The sequence below is a fragment of the Emydura macquarii genome, unplaced genomic scaffold (assembly GCF_026122565.2).
Source record: "Emydura macquarii macquarii isolate MOO-44397 ecotype Brisbane River unplaced genomic scaffold, CSIRO-AGI_Emac_v2 contig_1483, whole genome shotgun sequence".
NCBI classification, from domain to species: domain Eukaryota; kingdom Metazoa; phylum Chordata; order Testudines; family Chelidae; genus Emydura; species Emydura macquarii.
Window position 1 is genome coordinate 14971080 of NW_027131620.1, and position 25949 is coordinate 14997028.

At 45.0% G+C, this 25949-nt stretch overlaps 1 protein-coding gene across 1 annotated transcript; it reads right to left on the reverse strand.

The window, feature by feature from the left end:
- Positions 1-1561: 1561 nt before the first annotated feature.
- LOC137157109 (somatomedin-B and thrombospondin type-1 domain-containing protein-like) lies at positions 1562-24018 on the reverse strand. The gene is made up of 5 exons (XM_067554269.1): positions 23411-24018; positions 12294-12488; positions 11188-11266; positions 8291-8467; positions 1562-2776 (listed from the first exon to the last, which is right to left on the reverse strand). Exons 1-5 carry the CDS (start codon positions 23631-23633, stop codon positions 2659-2661), a joined length of 792 nt encoding a protein of 263 aa, XP_067410370.1. The 5' UTR covers positions 23634-24018; the 3' UTR covers positions 1562-2658.
- Between the last annotated feature and the right edge of the window lie 1931 nt (positions 24019-25949).

Sequence of the window (25949 nt, forward strand, 5' to 3'; positions counted from 1 at the left end):
TCCCAGCACCTGGCAGGAGGTGGAGGTTTGGTCTCTCCCAGGGTTGGATCCACTAATTTGCAAGTGAAAAATGCTTCTGACGTGCTTGAGAGTGCTGCCACTGAAGCGAATGGCAAAACTCTGTTTGGACCCATGTAATGCAGGATTAGGCCTCTCTGGGTATAACTAAAACCTTCCAATGAGCATTGTTACTATCAACACGTATCTCCAAAGAGAGAAACTTACTTCTATATCCAGAAAAATTCCTCACTGCAAAAGCAGAAATGCTGCACTCTGGTAGTGTATTCATGTCATTCCTCACAGGACCACATCTTTGTTCACAGAAAGGATCTCTGAGGAAGCCACAAAGGCCAGTTACTTACAGATTATGTCAGAGACAGCAAACTATACGCCATTATTTTCTCCTTGCTACTCTGAGATGAGATAATTTCATTGAGAGTCATTAATTTACTAAGAGTCTGTAATATACAATAAAAAGCAGAGGCTTGCTATACTGTCCGAGTTTACTGTGTCATCAGCTGCGCAAAGAAGTTAAACAGAGCAAATTCCTAAGGCAGGCAAAGGAAAACCCCCTAATGTGCGGGGAGTCTGAACAGTATCTCATGCCAGTTGGAGTGAATCTAAACAGGACTCCTGGAGGAAAGTAGATCATAAACACAAGAGGAAGAGAGCAGATGCTAGAAGCTTCATACAGGCCCAAAGGTAAAGACCAAAGGTTTTGTTTTCTCTGCAAGAAATAGCAATCAGTGAAAATACACACCCTTCTCGATATAAATCCTAGTGGAGACCAGACACTGTAGTTTTTACCTTGATGTAACTAGCTGAGGTCAATTCCAGAGGGAGGTTATAGGGTTGACCTCAGCTAGCGTAACTGAGATAAAAAGTACCTATGCCTTGTTTCCACTTGGATTTTACAGTGATATAGCTAACTGGAGTCCGCTTGCTTGATGTAAATACATACCTCTTTTAGCAGCGAAGACATAGCCACAGAGATCACAGCAACGACTAAAGCTACCCCTGAACTTGACAGCCCCAAAAGCGTGGATAGTTTGAATAACTCTGAAGGTAACAAATAAAGCTAGTTCTATTTTCTGGGAGAATGGAAGGAGATCACTGGGGTTCACTAGAGCATTCCAGAATTTCCCTTTCTCCTATACAACTCTCTTGTCTACTGTATTACCTATGTCCATCAAATAGACATTAGCACAAATAAGTACCTCTCTGACTGTCCAAATGAGGGATCCTATCAAGACAAAGCTAGAAAGATGGGCTTTTTATTTATTTAAGTTATATTTAGTTTTTTACTTAACTAGATTTAAAAACAAACAATCAAAGTGTATGTAAAAATCTCATGTCCATTTCTGGGGGTCATTCATTCAAGGCGCTTGGGATCTTTTTTGAAGTTCTAAATAGCGGGGGGATTGGATAGCTTAGATATCCATCCTTGTCCTATATCCCGTGGCAGAAAATTGGACAGCAAAATTGGCTAGATTGAGCTCTCCATGACCAGCTGTTCAAACGACGGCACTATAGAAACAGATCAAATAAACAAACACTGTCAGAATGTCTCTAGAGTCTCTTTATTCGTGACAAAAAAAAAATCTCTAAAAGAAAATCCAACAGATTATAAAGAAAATACTTCAAAGAGTTCCATGTGCAAACAAAAAGGAACCGTTATCTCGGAGCTGCACATGAGATGGCTACTTTTCCTATACCCGCAGAGGCATTCTAGACACTTCACAGATAGTTGAGATAACATGGTCCATGCTCCTTGAAGTCTGAAATCGAAGGACTCCATTCTCCATGGTACCCTCAACTCTCATTGAGTTTAACAGGCCTGATTCTGAAATGGAAACTTTGCCATAAAGGATTATAAGGACTGGAAAGGAACTCCAGAGTCATCGAGTCCAGTGCCCTGCGATTGCAAGCAACCCTGTCCTATAAACCCATGCATAAATATATACCTCAATGGAAGTAGGATCCAGCCCAATGGGAGCGGAAGGTGCCCAGCAAAACTCAGGAAACACACAGCACCCTTCAGGATGATTCCCTAAGGGCTCAATCCTCCACTCACTGAAATCAATGAGAGCTTTGCCCCAAATTTCAATAGGTACAGCACTGGCCCCTACCAGGAACCTAACATAAAATAAGAAAAACCATGGGGGGGGGAAGGGAGGAAGGCCCTCAAAGGAGGGGGGTTATCTGTGTGGGGAAGAGGCAGTTTGAATGGACTCATTTTGCACACGTCTTGTTGGCTGCTTAGCTGGATTTTTAAACAATGTGTTTATATTCATTCTTTTTTAATTCTCTTATTTGGTGGATTCTCGCTGGCAAGTCTCATGGAAGGAGGGACGGCGACTGACTGACGGCCAAGGTCAGGGTGGCTACTCTTAGGCCTGGGGGGCTTTCGTGGAAGGAAGCATGGGGACAAAGAGACTAAAGTCATTGGTCAGCCTGTCTTCTTCTAAGAGGCAAGAGCAGGAGTGGCTATGAAGGGGTTTTCAGCCTTGGCAAGTGGCAACCTCCCTGAAGCAGCCCAGGATGGGCTTTACTGGCTGATCAGCAGGCTGGGTGTGGTTGTGGTTGTTATTTCAAACGTTGGGCCAAAGCCGCCATCACACGACTTGGGCTCTCACGAGCTGGGCCAATTCAGAAAAGTTAGATGAACAAAAAGCTGTGAACGGAAGGACAGGAGCAAGCGTCCAGCTGACGAACTCTCCTCCAGGTTCCTTTGCACCGGGGATTCCCCATGGCTTGCCAGTGCAGCAGCTGATTCCTGGAAGGAAGAAAGCAGAAGTGGGGGAAGGAGGTGAGTGTATTAACTCCTTCAAGGACAGCACCTGGGTGCATAATGCACCAGCACTGATAAGAGGTCCAGCAAAGCTGCAATTTAGGGAGCTGGCTGCTCTGTGGAAGCAGCCGATCACGCAGCCATGGTATCAAATCAGCCAATCCCCACTGGGCCTGATTCTGATCTCACACTGGTGAGAATCAGGATCAATTCTCTTAACACAAATGGGGTTACATCAGCGTAAAAGCAGAGTAAAGTGAGATCCAAATCAGTCCTATACTGAAGCATGAGATAAGTTGCAAACCACAGGCAAAATTCGCCCCTTGAATGCACATCTCCTAGATCTGGGCGAATAGTGGATTTTTTCATTGGCAATTGAGTGGTGGAGAGAATAAAAAAATTGTTACAGCTGAAACAAAATGTTGTGTTTCAATTTTGAACCTTTTTTAAATTTGATTTTTTTTTTAAAATAAATTGAAGGAAATTTTGAAACAAAACGCTGTTTCAAACAAACAAACAAAAAAAACCCAAAATATTTTTGTTTAAAAAATGTCAAAATGAAATGTTTGATTTTTTCCTGTTTTTGAAGTTTTTTCCCCAACCCAAACAATGTGGTGAAATCTACAGGAATTCATGAAATATTTTGGTGTTGCCGAAAAAAAAAGTTGTGCACAAAAAATGTCACCCAGCTCTAGTCTCTTTTGTATCCTGCCCTCTTTCCTTGGGCAGAGCTCCCACTGTCATCCGTAGATGCTCTAGCCACTGTACGAGTACATGTTATGCAGTACAGAGCCAAACAGAATTGATATATTGGTAGGGCAGAAAAGGCAGAGCAGAAACATCACCATCACCTTCTAAACTATTTTCTCCTCGGTTCTGAACGTTCCCAGCAAGTTATTGAATGCATTTGTCCTGAAGTGACTAGAGAAATGTTCCATTTTAAGCAAACACTCTGTGTAAGTACTTAGAGGCTACATCTGATTCCCTGTTTGTGTTAGACATAGTCACCCTAGCTCGCTAAAAATAGCGGTGAAGCAGCAGTGGCGGAAGCTAGCCATGCGGAGTACATACCCACAGGGTTCAGGCAGGTTTGAACTCAGGCGTGTGCCGCTACTCACCGTTACCCATGCTACTAAGGCTACACTTCTATTGTTAGCATGCTGGCTTGAGGAGAGCTAGCAAGAGTGTGTCTAATGCTAGCTCCTCATCTAGGTATACCTTAAGTGTTACCACAAGAGTTGCCGGGCCAAGCTGAGAGGGAGCTTCACAGAAAAGGTCTGGCCTAGGCAGCAGCTTTCCTCTCCCACTACACATACACAACCACATGCCAATGGGTCTCAGCCCTGCCCTTTTGGAAAAGCATAATGGCTCATTCAGGCCTTGCCCTTGTGCCAAGAGTTGTCAGTAAAGGAGCCAGATTGAGCTGTTGCTCCTGTTTGCTTTATAGTTCTCTAGAAATCTGAATGATCACCGCCAACTGTGCAGAGACAGCAGTGCTACTGGTTTAATGAGGTGCCATGCTCCAGTTTTATACATCACACATGGTGAGGAGGGGAATGAAGTGTTCTCTCTCCTCGCTTTGGGTCGTTTCAAGCCACCAGGATTTGCATAGGAAGAATTAAAATCTTAACTCTTCCAGAGCAGGCTGCATACATGGACAGGTCCCACATGTTGTATGGTTCTCCTCCCCCAGGCTGCAGCTTTATCTTTAAAAGGCTTGATTCCTTAAACAAAGCACACCTGCCAGCTTTGGCCCAGCCAATTGGAAATGCAAACCGCCTTTGTTATGTTTAGAGGAACATTCCCCCCCCCCCTTCCCTATCTGGATGGACTCAGATGTCCCAAATGAAGTGGTTTGTGTGCTGCAATCACCACATCTTGCTTAAGACTACAAAGAACAGCTAATCCTCCCAGGCACTGGACCCCAGAGCAGTTCATAGTGCATGCTCGTCACAGACATCAGTGCTTATTACTCAGTGTTCTGAGGTCTGGTACCATATAAAAACAAAACAAAACAAAACAAAAACAAAAACAAAACCAAAAAAACCCAACCACCACTTGTCCTAAGATCACTGGATAATGTTACAGCCCCGCCATTTTGGGCTTCTTACCTCTTCACCTTCTCAAGGAGGCCAATCAAGCCCCTTGGAGCAGCCCAGCTGTCCCCACTTATGCGATGGCTGCCTTCTTAGCCGTGACATAGGGAACCCTCAGAGCTCCATCCTGAGCAAAAGACTCAAGACTCTCCAGCTGTGACTAACAGATTCACATTCTCAGCAGAAGGAGCTGCCACTCGCTAGTGGGTTACATATGCAGCCTTCAGATTCTCCCATTAGTCTGCACTGGCCACTCAAAATGCCTGAATTACGCCAGACTAGGCTAAGAAAGATACCAACAGACAAATAGGAAATATTCAAAGTACATCAATGCGGCCGAGTTTATTTTAAACTCTCTCAGATGTTCTACTTCCGGACAATCAATCTGGGAACAATAAGTGAATTAAATGCTGGTGCCAGCTGCCAAACCGACAGCCCTAGAGGACTGAAGTGCCAAGATGGGATGGGTGTGACCCAGGCAGCAGCCATGCACACTTCCCTCCCGGTGCCCTGGCAATGTACCTTAGTTAGGCGCTGCAGTGATCCACCTCTAGGGTAACAGATGATCATGCCAGCTGAACTTTTTTTTTGGAGGTTACCAGCAAATATATCTATTTATCCCTAGTAGCATAACGGGAAGGGATACACAGGCTAAAACTTGAAACCAGTGTACTTTGTGGGGGATAGGGGTTGGATGTATAGCCTGAGAGTCCTAAGTAAATCTAGCCAAGTGCTCACTATATATTGCAAATCTGTACCCCAGCCTCTGCCAGCTGCGTCTGCCTGCTTCATCCTCTTTACCAGGGCTCGCAGATTCTGGCCTGAGCAGTTTTAGCAGGACAGGAGAGCTCCCCTAAAATGTTTCAAAACTCGACCGATACTCTGATATGTCTAGCTATACTACACACGTGTTTCCCCCATCCCACTAAAGGACTAGCCCAGCTGCTCCCCTTCCTTCTCAGATATCAGGGCTGACAGCTCCACATGCCATCCCCTCCCCCATCCCACTTGGCCAGTCCTGAAAGCCTATTTCTGGAAGGAAAGTGAAAAGGCAGTATCATGCAGCAGCACAGTGCATAAGACGTGAACATATAAGACATTCCAAACATAGCTCAGTTCTATCAACAAATACTTTGAACCGCACACAAGACAGCAATTAGATCAATCAATAAAACTGGCCCCATAAACTTGCACATTTTGTGATAGCTTTAGGGAGAACTGTCATCTAATGTGTGAATCATAAAAATACTTCCCACCACTCCAAAAGAGATCCAAGCCCTGTTACCACTCAAGAACGTAAGGCCACAGATCCAATTAAAAGGGACAAAAGAAAAACAAAATCTCTTACCCTGAAGTAAAAGCTAAAATTACTCAGAAACTTGATGGAAATTCTCTTAGCTTTCAAACAGCAGGGGGAGTTGTGGTGGGAGATGAAAGGACCGAGGAGGAATGAAATGAATAGAAACAAGAGGATTGCCAAGGCTGGGATTAGTCTAACCACTAGGGGATTTTAATGTATTGGTGTAATCAACCCATTCAGCTTCACCCCATTAAGGATTTCATCACAGAAGGTTTGCTGCATTAAGGGCTACAGTGGTGCCCTGCTTTTAGATTGTTAAAAGTGAATGCATTTGAAAATTTTCAATCATTACAGGGCATCCTATTCACCAGTCTCTTCACCGTTTATTCTCCATAACAACTCTGCAGTGCACAGTCTGCCCTAACAACAGGAATGGCATCCAAACAGGTTTGTGGGCAGCACCATCTTGCCTTCAGTCAGTCAACTGCACATTCCACCATTAGCCTGCACCTGCCCAAGATATAATTAAGCCTTCTTCTGCCAGGTGCTCTCACATCAGAGCAGGGCTTCATGAACCCCATTGACATCTATATTGGGTCAGAATAAAGCCCCAGCTTGTCCAAATTTGAAAATGACAGACTATGCTGGAATCCCCTGGCATCACACACCCTGCTGGTACATCCCACATTGGTGCCCATGATCCTCTAGCCATGGTCATCCAAATAGTGCCAGTCAACCCGAAACTAAATTTTTCCATGAATGAACTGTTCAAAAAAATTTCACTCAGCTTTATAAAGCTATCAATGTAGATCATGTTATTCACCAGACAGCCTGGTAAATGAGGGAGGGTCTCTTTCCACACTCCCTGGTAGGAAACTGTGGGCTGCTGATATTTTTCATTTCACCTAGTCTGATGCTGTGCTCTGGCTTCCAAGAGAATAACATTATTTCAAGCTTTTACATTTTTACTACCCTTAATAGCCTCTTCTGACCGCATCAGCTGGGCTCACTGTTCCTTATCTAAAGATCTTTGCAACTTTCATACTTACCAAGCAGGGGAAGAGGGGGAGGAAAAGAATCTAACATGAATTGTTCTCATTAAAAGCAATGGGCAGCCTCTACCTAAAAAGGCTACTACAGACTGCGGCAGTGGGTGTGTAATATATAGCATGTTTTCAGGCCTCATAATCCTTGTTTATGGTTAGTATTTAAAACAGACCTATTCATTTCAATATTAAACCGAGCCACAAGCAAAACACCCACAGCACTGCCATGCAGTCATTTCTAGAGCAGGGTTGCCCTGCAGTTCCACACTGGGGTTGTTTAAATATGTTAAAAACAAAATTAAATTCCATCTGTTACACAGACATAACTATGAAGGGAATTGTGTGGTAGAAAAGTGAGGGGCGGTGTCATCTAGAGACTACAGCAGGGCACTGGAGAATCAGGACTTTATGCCTCCAGTGACTTGCTGTGTGGCCACAGGCAACTCCTTTCTTCTCTCCTTTGGCCCAGTAACAGGTCTAAATGAGCCATACATCCATTCCAGTGAAGTAAATAGTTCTTACAATCAGTGACAGCCCGCAAATGGATTTGGTTTTATTTGCTGTCCAGTGGGAGGATGGTTCACCCTGGTCAGACGGCAGGAGAGCCTTGAAACAAATCATGACTCTGCCACTTAACTTAGGAGGTCTTGAGATTTAACGGACTAAGCAAGGAACTCCTGAGTTCTCAACCTGCCTCCGCCACGGATTTATCACGTGACCTTGGCCAAGACACACACACACACACACACACACACACACACACACACACACACACCTCTACCTCTACCTACCTGTGTGTGTGTGTGTGTGTGTGTGTGTGTGTGTGTGTGTGTGTGTGTGTGTGTGTGTGTAAAATAATAATTAGAATATCACTTACCTAACTCATATTAAGTAATCTTCACTGCACACTATATGTGCAGAGCTCTGAAGATGAAAAGTGCAAGGAGAGCACAGGGTATTACTAAACTGGGACAAATCTCTGCAAGCAGCTCAAGGGGAGGAATATAAAAATCCAACATGAAAAGCACACCAACAAGGCAGGATTCAGGGCTCTTACTTTTTGCTTTCCCTGCCGTCCCCATAGCAATGCAGACTCCTGGAATCCAGGGCCGGGTACTGGCACTCCACGCAGACCGTGTGCCCTTTGCTGAGATACCGCATCCAGTGAGTGTAGGAATTGTTCCCCTGCAAACAGTCTTCTGCAATGGCCGTGAGCTGGAATTCGACACAATACCTGCAGCAGAAATGACAGCCTCAGCTAGCTGAACAGCTGCGTTACAGACCTACCAGTGACTACCAGTGACTGGGCTGAACAAATACCATTTTCAAAAATGGGGAAGTGCATATGCATTGATTCTGACAAATTAGATTGAATAGTAACACTCAGCTCTAATACAGGTGCTTTCAACCCACAGATGCCACAGTGCTTTGCAAAGGCAGGTGATTTCTCTTTTTTTACGAATAGGGAAACTGAGGCACTGAATGATTAAGTGCTTGGCCAGTGCCAAACAGCAAGTAATTGGCAGCGTCAGGTCTTCTGACTCCTAATCTGGTACTAGATTAGTTCACTAGACCATTCACTAGACCGTACTGCCCCAGTTCCTAGTTTTGATTATTTATGGTAATACTTCATAGGAGACAAGACATGTCTTGTAGAATAATTTGTTACAGTACCCAAGTCTTAACTGGAGGTCTTTCTATGATAATGTACTTGCTTGGAAGCTTTTAGCACTATTTGTGCCATGCTCACATTACGCTGTACTTGTGGTTTTAACCAAACTCTGGAGGAAAGGCTAAGAATGGGCCTTGTTCAGTGAGGAGAATGGAAGTTTGAGGAGGTGGCAGTAATTGTCTGCAATTGTATCAAATAATGTGGTTTTGCTCAAGCAGAAGCTTTTTCCCTGCAGAAGCTTAAATGAGGGTGATGGATGCATGCACACACATTATGGAAATGTTTGCAAGAGTGGGGCACCAGCAAGTGAATGGTTGCTTTATGGTGCAAGAGAGGCACCAATATCTTCCCTGTGACACTTACAGAATGTCAGGTGACAACAAAGAAAAACCCTACATGGGAGCTTAAAATAAAAGGCCACAGAGAATCACCAGCCTGCAAAACTGAGTAAGACAGGATACAGGAAAACATGCAGCAATCCCCCTTAGCGATCTGCTTCATGTCCCTGCAATAGCAACAACAGCCCCTATCGGAGTGAGAAGCAGGAAGGCAAAGCCAAAACCAGCACCCTCACAGATCTTATTTCTTTAAGCTAAGTTTAAAGGAGGAACATTTGCCAAACGTGCAGCTGTGTTGAGAACCCAGCCTGGCGACCGATCAGCACTCACACATCTGTCTCTCGCAGGATTTAAAGTGCAAATGAGAGCCTTATGCAGAACCTTGATGCTTGCCAGTGCCTGCACTGTGTAACAGTGACACTGGGGGAAATGCACAGCAGGGGCTTAAGGGCACCAAACACATCAGCTGAATCTCTCTCAAGCGCTTGATGCAATCAAACCAACCAATACAATAACCTGCCTCCTACAGAGCAGGGACGCCCAAACTTGGCTCTGCTGGTACCCAATAGGGCAATTTACCAGGATCCCCAGGGCCAAAACTAATCTGATTAAAATGAAGCCAACTGCACCTGGCTTCACCTTTAATACAGCGGTGCTGCCCAGCATGCTGAAGCTGGTGTCTCTGCAGTCTATGCTTTCCCTTTAATGCTGAGGATAAATATGGTACACACTAGAGCCCGGGGTAGTCAATAGGAGGACTGCGGGCCAAATCCAGACCACCAAACGCTTTTGAACGGACACCAACATCTTTTTAATGATAATATAATAATAAATATTATTTTCTCTGGAGTCTGGACCTTGACTATAACTTGACCAAGAAATTTGGACTTTGACAAAAAATAATTGAGGGGAGTGTAAATGGCTACCTACACTGTGAAGCTAAAGATCAATGCTAAACTGTAAGCAAGTAACAAAAACATAACAGACACACATGGAAAAAAAATAGTGGCCCCATAAATCCACTGCTCTGACAGCAAATAATAGGTGTCAAGGGCCTATGAGCGCCTATGTCAGTAATGGATTTATTCTAAGCACCATGACTGTATGCAGTTCCAGAAACAGTGCATGCATGAGCACATTTTTCTGAATATTTAGGCCACGGTCTATGCTGGAAATTATTCATGGTGCAATATAAACTGCAAAGAGCACAGTAAGACTGAGAGTCAGCCTGCCAGCAGTCCCACCACATGATGGAAGAAAAGGGCATTGTACCCAGGGAGAAGTAGATCAAGGGAATAGGCTGAATTGGCTGTTCTTTGCTTACAGGATCCTAAACAAACAGCTATAACCCAATATTCCCTATCACGCCAACTTTACATCAGGGGACCCCCTGACCTCAGCAGAGTTACTCCCAGTGCGCACTGATGTCCCTCAGTGGAGAGTCAAGCCCTTCATTCTGTGAAGCTGGTGTTGCTCTGCAATCAGGCTTTAAGGGCCTCAAGGACCTGAACTTGTATATTCAGTGTTTCCAAGCCCGCACTTGAGTGTCCCCATTGAATTGTTTACAACTGCGGAACCTGGGTCTCACAACCGTGCTATCGCGTCCATACTGCACTAGGCAGACCTTCTGACCTGGGTCTGTGGTTTGACCCGTGGCCACACTGAAAATGTCACAGAGTAAGTTGGACTCTGACCCATTCCCCTAGCAGATGGATAGGATCCGAGTCCTGATTTGTACATGGACGGAAGGAGGGTTTGGGTTCAAACCTGAATCGGAGCCCAGGCTTAGCGTTCAGTGCAGACATATTCATCTAGAAATCTTCATCCTGTTGCTGAACGTTTGCTATGGTAAGAGCATACCCTCTGCAATCCTACACATACAGAAGCCAATGAGAAAACGTGTGTACAGTGTGATTACACTGCAGCACTCAGACCCCTACTTACCCCGCCCTTTCATTTTCAGTGGACGCAGCTCTCTTTTTCCTTGCTTTCCCATAACCTCCTGTGGTTATTAATGCTGGAACTGTGCACCAAGAGAAAGTACACATGGTAAACGACAATACTGCACTGAGGCCATTTGTGCCTCTCAGACAAAGATTGGGGCTTTGATGGTCTTTAAACTGCACATAATTTTTACTTTGGTAGGAAATCAAAGACAATTCCATATTATCAGTGAACATCCAGTATTTGATTGGAGAGAAATGTACATTCATGCCTGAGTGAGGCTGCTTATCAGAGCAGTGGCAACCAAAGGAGAACAAAGTCACTGTTAATTTAATACCAAGTCTCAGCTGGTTTGAGAAAATGTATTTAAAATAAACATGAACTATTAAATCCAGACTGGTAAAGAAGCCAAGGTCAGATTCTGGCACCAGAGACACCAGCAAAAAATAAATAACTTTAAAAAAAAAAAAAAAAATCAGTAGTCAGTGGAGTTACACACATGGAAAGTCAATGTATTTGAGATCAAATCAGCATTTCTTCAGATTTACATCAGAAACTGGCATGCACTGTCCAAACTGGATAGGGGAAAGAGGATACCTTGCCTCTGATGGGTGCTATTCCTCCACGACTTTTGCAGCTGATTTATAAAGATACTGCTCAACACCTAAGGCCAAATTTCCCTCCCACTTACAATAATTTTCCTCTATAGACTTCACAGGAATTACTCCAGATTTATGCTCATATAAGTGAGATCAGAATCAAACCCATAGTGTGTTACTTTTGACAGCTACCAGATTACACTAGACAGCAGGTACTATTTAAAATAAATGTCCTAGAAAGGATGCTCATGAGCCCCATATAAAGGACTATATTTGGTTCTCAGTAACACTGGTGTAAATCCAGGGTAACGCCACTGACTTCACTGGAGCTACTCCAAATTTGCACCAATGAAACAGAGCAGAATTGGGCCCAAAAGCTTTATCTGCAAATAACTCCATTCAAACACTGTAAAGAAAGTTTAGAGGCCAGGCCCCGGGTTCAGCTGAGCTCTGTCCAGCACAGGACCCAGACATGTGCCCCAGGGGTTGCCTTTTCAATGCACTTACTAAGGGACTCTTTGCACTCAGCTCCTTGCTGGGTCCAGTACTCCACGCAACCAGCCTTCTCCTCCAGAGGAGGACACACCTCGCCTCCATTTCTAGGCTCCTGCAGGACACGTCTCCTCCGAACTCGGTATGTTGTCTGGCAAGGCTCTGCACAGCCACTCCAGTCGCTCCACTCAGATACAGCACAGGAGATCTCTGGGACCGGGGCAAAAAACAACAGTGCAGACTGCAGAAATGGTGCACACAACACCTTCGGAGACAGACTGGGGTTTCTGGCTCAGCTCAGTATAGCAACCTTCCCCCGACTAAAGCTGCAGGATGCGGAGTTTGCAGCCTAGTGAGACTGCCTGCCATATTCGGTCAATCAGAGCTCTTCCCAACGGTTTCAGTGGAAGGCACTCATTGCAGGGAAGTACTTGGCCCTGGAGAAGTTTCAACAACTCAGGTTGGTCTATGTTAGGAGATTTTCCCACCCTTATAGCTACACTGCAGCAAATCTCCAGGAAAGCGTTGCTGTAAAATGGTGCCCGCACCAATGCAACTTAATCCAGTGTGTAACCAGAGTAACCCACACCAGTGTAAGACCCATTACTCTGGTGCAGTGCATCTACACTGGAGATGGAGGGTGGCAATGGTGTAACTATAGCCATGCAAACATGCCTAATGTAGACAAGTCCAGAGATCCTTTATTCAGACGTCATATGGCACGGGATCAATAGTAACAGAATCTCTTCCACTATGTAGCAATGTTTTAAGTGGCTTGTTCCCCTTCTCCCACAAAAAAACCACTTTTTCATTCTAATACCATGTCTGCAGGGTGTATGCTCAACCCCAAGACACACTCTCTCTGGTGTGCTGAAGGCATTTGATTTTTTTAAATAGGTTCATAAAGTTTAAGGCCAGAAGGATCACCTCGTCTGACCTTCTCTGTATCACAGACCATTAAATTTCACCCAGTAACCTCTGTATTGAGCCCAATTATTTGTGTTTGACTAAAGCATCTCTTACAGAAAGTCATCCAGTCTTCATTTGACAACATCAAGATGAAGAAGCCAACACTTCCTTTGGTAATGTGTTCCAATTGCTAACCACCCTCATTGTTAAAAAATTGTGCCTAAAATCTAATATGGATTTGTCTGGCTTCAGCTTCCAGCCATTGGATCCTGTTATGCCTTCCTCCACTAGATTAAGAAGCCCTTTTGGACCTCCTATTTTCTCCCCACGAAGGTACTTATACATTGTAATCAAGTCACCTCTCAATCTTCTTTTTGATAAGTTAAACAGATTGATCTCTAAATCTCTCGCTGTAAGGTATTTTCTCCAGCCCTTGAATAATTTTGTGGCTCTTTCCTGTACCCTCTCCAATTTTTCAACATCCTTTTTAAAATATGGACACCAGAACTGCATGCAGTATTCCAGCATTGGTTTCATAAATGCCATACACAGAGCTAAAAATGACCTCCTAACTTTCACTCACTACTCCTGGTTATATATACAAGGATCGCATTGGCGCTTTTTGCCACTGCATTGCCCTGGGAGCTCATGTTGAGTTGCTTGTCCATTATGACCCTTAAATCCTTTTCAGACTCACTGCTTTTCCACATCCAATCCTCATTCCATAGATATAGGCTGTATTCCTTGTTCCTAGATGTACAACTCTGCATTTAGCTAAATGTATTTTGTCTGAATCAGCCCAGGTTACCAACAGATCCAGATCGCTCCACCTGACTGCCCTGTCTTCCTCATTATTTACCACTCCAACAATCTGTCATCCACAAATTTTATCAGCGTGATTTTTTTTATTTACTTCCAGATCATTGATGAAAATGTTGCATGGTGCCAAGCCTAGTGCAGATCCCGCAGAACCCCACCAGAAACAGCCCTATTCAATGATGATTCCTCATTGACAATAACTTTTTGAGATGTCAATTAGCCATCACTTGATCCATGTAACATGTGCTTGATTGATACTGTATTTTTTAATCAAAGTGTCACTTAGTAGCGAGGGCTTGTCCACACAGAGCAACCTGGGACACTAAATTTCTAAAGTGCACCAACATAATGAGCATTAATCGGTCCATGTAGAAACTACTGTTTCAAAGAGCACTATGTTAAAGCACACCAGGAAACTTTTAGTTCGCACCAGCAGAGTGTGCTTTAGAAATCACACCCCCATAAGTGTGCATTGCTGTCCATTTAGGCCAGCTCCAAGTCAAATGCCTTATGTATGTTCAAGTACAATACACCCACGTGGTTACCTTTATCAACCAAACTTGTAATTTCATCAATGAATGAAATCAAATTTGTTTGACAAGATCAGTTTTCCATAAAACCATGTTGACGGGCATGCATTATATCCCTAACCTTTCATTCTTTATCAACTGAATCGCACCTCAGCTTTGTCATTATTTTGCCTAGGCTGATATCAGGCTAACTAGCCTGTAATTACCCACTTTCTTTTTTTAAATATGGGCATAACATTAGCACTCGTCCAGTGTCCCGGAATTTCCCCAATAGCACAACATTTATTAAAATGTATTAGTGATCCAGAGAGCTCCTCCGCCAACTCTTTTAGGACTCTAGTGTGCAAGTTATCAGGGCATGCTGATTTAAAAATGTTTATCCTGAGCAGATGTGGTTTACATTCTCCCCAGTTACTAATGGAGCGGAAACTACTTCATCATCCTCACGGGATATGAGTACCTGCTTCTTTCCAAATATTTATTGAAAACTACTGCCCTTTCAGCATAATTAACAATTCTACCATCTCCAGCTAATAATGGGCCTATACCATTGCTAGGATTTCTTTTGTTATCAAAATAATATACTTTAAAAATTCCCTCTTATAGTCTTTAGGCCTGCCAACCAGGGATTTTTCCCTGATGTATTTAATTTTCCTGATCAATTTTCTGCACTTCTTAACTTCTAATTTATATTGATTGCTATTTATTTCCCCCTTTTTCCAAGTTATATGTTGCTTTTTTATTTCTAATTGTTTGTGAAATGGTGGTTTTTTGGCCATCTAATAAACTCTTCTTAAATAACACCCCATTTTCGTTCACATTTTTCTGTCTACATTTTTCCTCCCAATCAATCAATTTCATTCATAATGTTCCTCAGCTATGGGAAATTAGCCCTTTTGAGAAGCACCAAGTTTATATTATTACTGGTCGGGATTTTCCCCTGCCTATTTTTAATGTCATCAGGTCACGATCACTGAAGCAACCACCAACTTCCAGTCCAGTGATTAATTCATCTTCATTATCCCTCATAATGCGGTCCAAAATAGTTACCTCATGTTGACTGCAATATCTTTTGTGTTAGAAAATCATTTATAATTTTTGGAAACCCTAATGATGTTTAACTACTGGCTGCATGAGACCTTGAGTATGTGTCTTCCAAACTGAAGGCCCCCATAACTGCACAGTTCTTTCCACATATTACATACTGGTGTTTAAGCAGTAACTTATCCTGTTCTCTGATTTAATTTGATGGTCTGTAACAGACCCTCACCAAAAACTCATCCTGGGATTTATGCATTAGCACGTTGATCCATGTGCATGCAAGATCTTGCACTTCTGAGTTATCAATAACTCTAAAACAGGCAATGAGGTCCTTAATATGGCATGCCACCAACACACACACTTCTTTTTACCCACTCCATCCTTCCTGAATTGGTAAAGCCAATTGTATCATTTTCCCCATCAATGAGAATTTCCAATTCTGCTTGCTTTTTACCCAGACTCCTAGCATTGGCATAAGCACCACTGAAACATTTCTTCTCTTCACATTCTTTGACACATGGGTTCAACTGGTTCGCAACATACTGAATCTGCATTTCAACTACACCTGTACCACCACTTGCACAAAACTCAAGCCCCATTTTATGTTCTCTTCCCATGAAAATCCTGCAGTCAAGTCTCACTGGCATGAATCTTAGCGGGGAGCAGGTCTCACAGTATCACAGGAAATGAACTTGAAATCTGCACACAATATTCACTGGCAGGGTCACCCAACAAGGAGTGTGGAACAATAGCATATGATTTACCTGGCCAATGACAATTAAGTCACACGGCTCGTATAGCAAGTTTAAAACATTTACAGAAAACTATTTGCAATCAGTCCACGGAGTCCAAAAACATGCAGAAAAAATGTTCCAAATCCTTTTGATTAAATTATTAATTAAATCTGAGTATAAAAAAAGAAAAAAAAAGAAAGAAATCACACCCTGCTCAGAAATATTTCACCAGCAGAATTATTCACTTACTTCTCCTGTCTATTTCTTTGTGGCCTGTACCAAAAAAAAAAAAAAAAAAGCAAGCTAAAATACATGATTTGAAATCTAAAGTACTGCTGTGAGTAAAGACCCCTCCTTACCCTTTTCAGCCACCAAAACAAACTTGGTAGAGAAGGCTGTGAAGTCTGTCCCTGAACTGGTGTCACTGGACCTTATTCTAGTAATACAAGCGTTACAATAATATTTAGAAAAAGCAGCTTTCTGGGTTTATTCAGTGCATGTTTACATTTTCGCTGCCTGTGTTACAGCTAACTGGGGAAATATTTAAGCAGAAGAACCAAGGGTTCCATCTTCCCCAGGGCCTCTCATCCACCTGGGTGGCAGTTTCGTTCAGGCACCAAGCCAAGTTTGGACTGGAACAGACCCCTAGGGCATTGGTCCTCTCAGGACTGAATGAGTGCATATCCTTAAACTGGCCCATAGGCTACCTGGAAACCACAAACTGAAAAAGTTACAGAACTTAGCAACCGGGAAGAGGGGGGGGGAGAGAAAATCCATCTGTATATCACAGATTCTATGGTTGAGTGATTAGAGCATAGGACAGTGTTGGGAGAATGGGTTTCCCATCTCTGGCTCTGCCACAAATTTCCCATGTGACTTTGGGCAAGTCACTGCATTTCTCTGAGCTTCAGTTTCCTCATTTGAGATAGGAATAAGTATTATAATAATTTATTTGTATTGTAGTAGCATCTACAGATTCCAAGCAGGGATGAGAGCCTCACTGTGCTAGGTGCTGCACAAAACACATAATAAAAAGATGGTACCTGTCCCAAAGAGCTTATCATCTAAGACAAGAGACAACAAGTGGATACGGAACGACAGACATGGGAGAACAAGGTCAGAGCGAGATGACGATAAACGGCACACTTACCCATCACATAGGCCGCTATGAGGAAAAAATTCATCAACATCTGCAGAGTAATTTAAGATCCTTAGAGGCAGGACACTATGGGACATAGCACTGGATTAGGACTCAGGAGTCCTGGGTTCTATTCCTAGCTCTGCCACAGGCCAGCTTGGGCAAGCCATAGTCCAGCGTCGTGCCTCAGTTTCCCTACCTGTAAAATGGAGTTATGGATACTGCCCTCCTTTGTAAAGTGCTTTTAACATCTACAAATAGACCAAAAACTCTATATAAGAGCTAGGTATTGTTTTTATATTATTATTTTCATATGTGAATATTACTTCCCCCTTATTTCTGTTTCTACCATATGTCTGTATTGTAGATACTAGATGGACACTGTATTTCAGTTTACATTTTTCTTCCTTCTTTGTCTTTCTTTATTGTTTCAAAGTTCAAAAGATTTTAAAGGTGTCCCATTATCCTGTACGTTGCTCCTGTGGGAGAGTTCTCTAACCTGCTGATGGGTGTCTCTACTAATGCTGCCTCAACCCCATTCACTTGGCAACTATTTTATAGCCCAATGGCTCTCACCCTTCCAAAAGTCTTCTTTGGATCTCATCTAAATTTGCACTTTATCTTCAGGCCATTGCTTCTTAGACTGTGCCTCCCTCGTCTCTTTTATATTATACCCTCTGCCTACAGCTCTCAAATCCCTCTTGCCTCGCATTGGGCTAAAGGAGAGATTGCAGAAAAGCATTTCATTTTGATGACTAAAATAAACAACCTCAGCACATCAGAGCGACTCATGTGAAGGTTTCAAAGGACTTTGCAAATATGAACGAACTAAGCCTGTGTGGGAAGAGGAATATATCACCCCCATTTTACTAATAGGGAATGGAGTCAGAGAAGGGACAGTCAGACCTCCAAGTTCACATGAGTCAAGAACATAACTTAGTTTCAAGTCCAGTTCCCATGCTCTACTCACAAGATCACCCTCCCCCCCCTTTTTTTTTTGGCTTGCCTGGTGCTAATTTTTTTCAGCACCTCCATAGTTTGAAATTGCCAACAGATTCCACACCTGCCCCCCTTCCCCCCTCATTTTCCATCACCACACCCCTTTCAATCCTGACCTGTTTGCTGAGGTTGCTAGCAAGAAAGCCAGTGAGTGCCACTGTCCTCAGGCTTCTTTGCAATGTGCATTATGATTTTATTCCTCACAGAGGGATCCACTGTAGAACATTAAAGCAAAGCAGACACACATTACAGGAACCCTTCAGCAGCTCCAACCCGACTCCCATCTCCTTGGACAGGGCTCTAGACTGTCAAAATTATGCTCTGAAGTTTAAACTCCCAATATCAGAAAGAAGACATGATCAGTATCTACCCATGGTGGTTCTCCAAGGTGCTGAGAGCCTTTATATCCCATTGAAGTCAATGGGTACTCAGCGCCTTACAGGACTAAGCCATTACATAGGAAAGTAGCAACAAGTGCTCACTTGGGCATCCGTTTGTTGCACTAACACCTCTCCAAGATGATCCTGATGTAAACTCAGACCCTGCAGACACAAATCAATGTATTATACAATGCAACAAAACCAATTATGTTTCATACACAGCTCCTGAAAATATCCCTTCAGCTCTTCTATTTCATCCCAGTGTATCTGACAAACACCAGATTATGCTGCACCTGAATCTGCAGGAAAGGCAGTCAGTATTTTAGCCTAGGTCATTCTGGCATCTCTGCAGAGGCAGGCCTTCAGATACTTCCACAGCAGCTTGCTATTGCCAGCCCTTCTGTGCGGTAATTCTTTTCTGTCTGGGATGTGCAGGCACGCTACCTCACATCCTGTCTCCAATTAACACTCTCTCCAACTTCAAGTCTTCCTTGCTGGACTGAGAATAGTAACTGTAACATTTGCTGCCAGGATTATCTGGGAGTTTGCTTTATTTCAGTTCCATCCTGTTTTCCTATTTTAGAAAGTTCAGGTTCATAACTAGCTTTAGAGTGGAACCTGGCACTTTATAATCCCAAAGTCAACCTCTCCTCGCTCCAGCCACACTCCTAGGTAGTTTTCTACAAACATCTATGTAGAAACTGCATAGAAAGCCATATTGTGCTCCAAAGCGTGTGTTCTATTCATCCTTGCTTTCCATTGGACTCCTCAGACCAACTGTTTCTCTCTGCTGGTGATAATCATTCGTGCTGTCTAGGTGTTCCCATTCAGCTTCAATCCTGTTCACTATACATCTATATCACTTAGCTACGCAGTCTGCTAGTTTAGGGCCAGAGTCTATCACCAATATTCATCAAGAGTAATACTCAAGGAATAGCCCCCACTGAAATCACCATGACTACTTGTGGTATAAAGTACTACTTCAAATGAATAAGAATGGCAGAATCTGATCCTTCACACTAGGCTCAAACACTAAGAATGGAGTTCTGATTTCAGCTCTGCCTTGAAGATGGGGCTCAATCTTGAGAGGTGCCAAATAAATGAGATGCTGTTCCATAGATGCCACAGTGCACAGCAATAAACTCTGAATATTTATTGGATTGTATAACATCCAACATGAATCTTCTAATGAATCCTCTTTGGAATCTCCTGCTGTTTCAGCCAAGTTTGGCTTCAGATATTAATACCACACGTTAAATATTTCATTTTAGTATCACTTGGATAAAGTCAGTCTGCAGTGGGGAAAAATAATCTATTGGAAATGGTCAGTCTACATAAATGATTCAATATCAAATATATCTGAGTTCCTTGCATCCAGTACAAATGAACCATGAGAAATAACTTTGAGCAAAGATATTAGTATGCAGAAAATGACCATGGATTTTTTAACATAACTTGACGGCTAGTACACTGTTATACCTGCAATATGCCACTAGATGGTACTACTCAGAATACTGTTGTGATGTAGAAATAAGCAACAGGCAGTATTCATAACAGGTGGTTTGCTGCAAATTTTCAAAAGTGACCTACAAAAAGGGGAAATTGTACTTGCCTTTTTGGTTTATTTACAGTGCATGAGAAGAATTTTTTTCCTGCTAGTTTATACACATGAGAAATGTAGCTATCATCATTCCTGGTTTTCTTGAAAGACTCTATGGACGACTGGGAAACTAATAGGGTTATTATACAAGTAAAGTGTTGTTATTATTTGGATTACAATGTCTGAAGGCTCCAACAATGGTCCAGGGCCCATTATGTTAGATGCTACATAAACACTTCAGAAAACACAGTCCCTAACCCCAAAGAGTTCACAATCTAATCCGAAACAAGATGCAACAGTGACTTGGACAAACACTGGGAGACAAGAAGTAATGGAGGACGGGGGTAACAGTAATGGAATCACATGGTCACATACATCAAGTATTGCACAACCAAATCATTTGAATTTTTTTTTAAATACATAAAATCAGCTATTCCTGGCTGCTGCTCAATCTAAACCATCACCGGTTCTAGCTCTGGTCCCTTACCCATGGCTCCCTTGTTACGCCCAGCGCAGGGGCGGAGGGACCGGGAGGACGCTTGCTCCCCCTTCAGGGGAAGCCCTCAGCCGCCAGCAGGCCTGAGCTGGGTCAGCACGACCAGGAATCTCAAAGCCCAGCAGCCTAGGCCTCTTGCAAGAGTGGGGGGCAGCTCCTTCAAGGAGGGCCCAGCTGGCGCTCACCCCAGGCACCAGCCTGAGTGGAGGAGCACCAGCCGGGCCCATGGCTTCCTTCCGGTCCACCCCGCTCCTCAGTACGCCACTGCCTAGGGCTACATAGATGCTGTATGTCCATGACACAGCTACAGCAGCTAACAGTGCCAGTGCCACCCTAGCTCATGGTCACTGGGAACCACGATGTGTCTGTACTTCAAACACTCCCCACGCGTGAAACAGTTCGATTTCCAGTTGGCCTATGCCCACGTCACCAAAAGCCATCATGACATCTAGTATGGACAGGCCCCCTTATTGGCAGCCTCAACATGGAGGAGCCAAGTTTGAAAGGTGACTGAGGTCTTCCCTCATCCCTGGAGTTAATCCCTTCAGGTCAGGGATGAGACAATGAGGATGTAGTTTGCATTATTGCAATCCATGCTCTGCATGTTGAGTGGATAGGAGTTTTCAGTCTCCAGAACTGCCAACCCAGCCCCTTTCACCAGCACTAAATTCAGTTTAAAGTGATTAAATAAAGTCACTTCCCACAAGGAAGTTTCCCTCAAAGTAGTACTCCTAACAGATCACAGAAATGCTTGCATGAGGTAAAACACTGTTAGGGCAGAGCCAAACAGGAAAAATGTGGAGACCGTGACTAAGCCACCTAAGAATACTATCTGTGTGCATCTGACTCTTTGGGGAGGTTGTTTGTGAGAAACAGGCAGGTGATTGCACCAGTCTCTGGAAAAAGTTACCTCCCTGATTAAAGATTTGCACTTTGCTTTAGAGCATTTTACTGCTTGTTCCACTCCCTGGCAGTTCTGCACTGCACATCAACATGAAAAACACAGCCGCCCATGGACTGGGGAGCAGGGCCCAGCCAGCTCAAATCCCAGCCCGAACCCACACCAGACACATACAGAGCCTGAGCATATTCTGACTCTCTGGAGCTATAGCAATTGATACCAGCAGAGGACCTGGTCCTAGAGTTAGCAATTCATTAATGAGAGGAAAGCTGGTCTTGTGATTTAAGCCCAAGACTGGGACTCAAGAGATCTGGGTTCTTTCCCCATTGCCTATGTGACCTTGGGCAAATCATTTAAATTGTTCTGTGCCTCAGTTTCCCTCTCTGTAAAATGGAGCTATTACTTCCTTATTTCAAGAGGGTTTTGAAGCTTAATTAATACCTACAGAGGTGCTCAGATGCTATGGTGATACTCCTATAATTAAAATAATAAATCTCACATGAATAGCCTCATGACCTGCCCTGAAAGTTAGTTGACCCTAATCTGAGAAGAAAACCATAAACTGATCATCATACAGGTGCCAGCATTTTTCAAACACAACCAGGTGCTGCCTCACTGTGGCCAGTAGCACAAACCTGAATCAGTGAAATCCAGGGCAAAACAACAAATAACGGGCTAAACCCTGAGGGGGTTTGGCCCCTCTTCCTGGCCCCACCCCAGGCACTGAACATAAGAACAGCTGTACTGGGTCAGACCAAGGGTACATCTTCCGAGTGGCCAGCACCAGGTGCTTCAGAGGGAATGAACAGAATAGGTGATCCTCAAGTCATCCATCCACCTGTCACCCACTCCCAGCTTCCAGCAAACAGTGGCCGCTAGGGGCACTTCAGCACATGGTTTTGCATCCCTGCCCATCCTGGCTAATAGCCATTGATGGACCTATCCTCCATTAACTTATCTAGTTCTTTTTTGAACCCTGTTATAGTCTTGGTCTTCCTGCTCTGGCAACAGAGAATCTCCTAAGGGATGACTCCGTCCAAGCCACGTGCTCCTCCACACCTGCTTTCCCCCATTCCTGAGTTTAAAAACTGCTCTACAACCTTTTTAACTTTTCCCTGCCTACAATTCGGTTCCATTTCAGTTTAGCTGGAGTTCATCCTTCCTGTATAGCTCCCCCTTTCCCAAAAGATCCCCCAGTTCATAATAAATATAAAACCCTTCTCCCTATGCCCTGGTCCCATCCACACAGCGAGACCCTGCAGTTTTACCTAACTGGCTCTGCTGCGCCTGGAACTGGAAGCATTTCAGAGACTGCTACCATGGAGCTCCTGGACTTCAACCTCCCACCACTGGGGAACTTCAGTGAGACAGGCGGGTGCTCACTGCCTCACCTTAGGACCCAGGGGCAGGTGGCACCTCCCCATGGCACCCACCTTCAGAGCTAACTGCTCAACGTCTCCCCAAGGCACCGGGGGAGCTCGGCACCTCTCCGGATCAGGCTCGCTGGCCAACGTCCGGCCCCCGCCCGCGCCCATCCCCGCTGCCCGGGGCTCTTGCCCGCCCGCTGCAGCGGGCGCTCACCCACCTGGGCAGGCCTGCGGGTAGTCGTGGCAGCAGTCCAGGGTGCGGGGACACGCCTGGTCGCAGTAGCAGGCGCCGTGGGATCGGTCGGGTCTCCAGCCGGTGCTGACACAAGCCAGGTCTCTGCCCCGGCAGCACCGCCCCAGCTCGACGCAGCCGGCCTCCGAGCCGGGCGCCAGGAGCAGCAGCAGCACGGCCGCCGCTCCCCAGCCGGGGCCCGGAGCCATCGGCTCGGGGTCGGGAGGATGGGGCGAGGGCAGCGGGGCCGGGCATGCACCACGTGCGGACGGAGCCCAGCGGCTGCAGGGCAGCGAGGCCCCGAGGAGCGGCGCGCAGGTGCCGCTGAGCCGGGCGAGGGAGGCGGTGCAGCTGCTGCTTAACTCACCGTCCTCCCCGCCCCCGACGCGGCGAAGGGGCGAATCCCACCGCCAGGCAGGGGGTGGCGCGGGGCTCTCGGAACCGGAGCCGACTCCAACGTGCTTAGCCCCGCGTCCGCGCCCTCTCCCTGCCGCGGGGATTGCCACCAGCGCCCGCCGCTTAAAGGGACCCGGGCGCCTTCACCGCTGCTGCCGGGCCGGGCCAGCTCTGACCGGCCGCTCGCGAGAGGCACCCGGGATCGCGCCCGCGCCGGGCCCGGCCGCTCGGCGTCCGCACGTGCCAGGCAGGGCTCGCGCCGGCTCTCCAGTGTTTCGTTTCAGCCGCCCGCAGCAGGGCGCGAAGCTGGCCCGGCAGAGGGCTGGGCGGGGCGGCGTGTGGGGCTCGTTCCTTTCCCTTGCCGTCTTCCCCCGCGGCTTTCCTGCGCTCGCTCGGCAGGCCTGAGCCCAGCCGCGGACCGCAATGAGCGGCGGTGAAACTGCCTGTGTGTGAAGAAGCCTCCAGCCCCCGGCTGGGTCGGATTGCCCCGTACAGGGGGTTTCTGTGAGGCTGCCTTTGTGTGAGACCCTAGTGTGGGGGGACCCTCCCTGCGCTGGCAATACAGCTAGATAACAGTAAACCCCGCCAGTGTTCACATCTCCTGTAAGATCCACAGCGCTTCAGCCAGCGATGATGATGTTACATCAGATTGTTATGTGTGGGGCATAGCACCCGGGACCAGCACCCCATTGTGCTAGGCGCGAGACAAACAGGACCACAAGGCAGTCCCTGCCCAATCTCAGGTTTTCAGTGTTTCAGACCATTCCTGTAGCATACAACCGTGTTCTTCTTAGGATGATTCTTTGCCGCAACATACTTATATCTGTCCTTGATGTTAATACACTTTGATTCTCTACCTCAACCTTTGGTAGTTTGAGATGAACATGATGCATGGCTGAGCTTCTGCAACTTAAAGGGTGTTACATCTATGCATTAGCTGCCACCTGTTGGCCAGCTCGAGTCCTAGAAAAGGAAGGCAAGGAATACGACCAAAAACATTTAAAAGAGACTGGGTTTTTTTCAGATGTAACTACAGTAAATCCAGGAGGCTGCTACAACCCGAGGCTGCACCATTCTCATTACAACAGCTTGTAATAAACATGACCCAGCTGTCTACCCTGCCTCTTCAACAACTTTACTGTGAATTTTTTGCTAGCTTTCAAATGCTGGAGGCTTAAAGTGATTAGAGCAACCCCTGTGAATTATATAGCTATTCATTGGGGAGCTGAAGGTTTTACTGTAGCTTTTTTTTTTTTAATCAAAAGGACTGGTTTTAAATATTGATCATGACAGATGCTATTACTTGCTGTGGGCAGAACAGGGGTTTGCAAAACACATCCACTGATTTGTTGCAAGTGATTATACTAGATTTCTAATGGTGGGTAGAGGAATAAAGTTTGCCACTTAAGAGAGACTACAGTGGAGATATTTCTAGAAATGTGGAAAATATTATTACAGAGCAGACTGTGAGCTTCTGACCACTTGGGAGTTCAGAGGACCTAGCCGCTCCCAGGAGCAGGACTTCTGAAAGAATAAGAAATAAAATAAATCTTATCTTCTATGTATGTCTATGTGTGGCTATGACAAAGGAATTCGGGTGGGGAAAAAAAGGAGTTGGGAAAATAAGAAGCAGTGAGATCTAATGCTCACGGAAAGAGACCAGGAATTTAAGGCTCCAGGGTTCTAATTCCTCTCTTTGCCCCTGACTCATTATATGACCAGGGTAAGTCATTTAATCACTCCAGGCCTCAATTTACTCATCTATGAGGCAGTTGTGTGGCTTAACTAATCAATCAGCATAAAGCCAGAGGTCCTCAGTAGCCCTGTGCACATTACCCAGAGTGGCATCAGTGGAAAATAATTCTAAGGGATTTCCTCTGTCTCAGGTGCTAATGCTGCTATCTCTTCAGTGCTCCTCGACCCCACCACACTGGGGCACGAGGGACACATATTCATATTGCACTGCTACTAAAGGTCTCCTCCTGTTCAAACTATCTGTCTCATGAACACTCTGTCCCTCCATTGTCATTGTTCAGCAAACAAAGGCCATAAGCAAGGCAGGCTCCACCACCCCTTTCAATCAGCAGCATAAGCAAAGCTCAGCCTTTTGGACCCTCTATACATTTAGC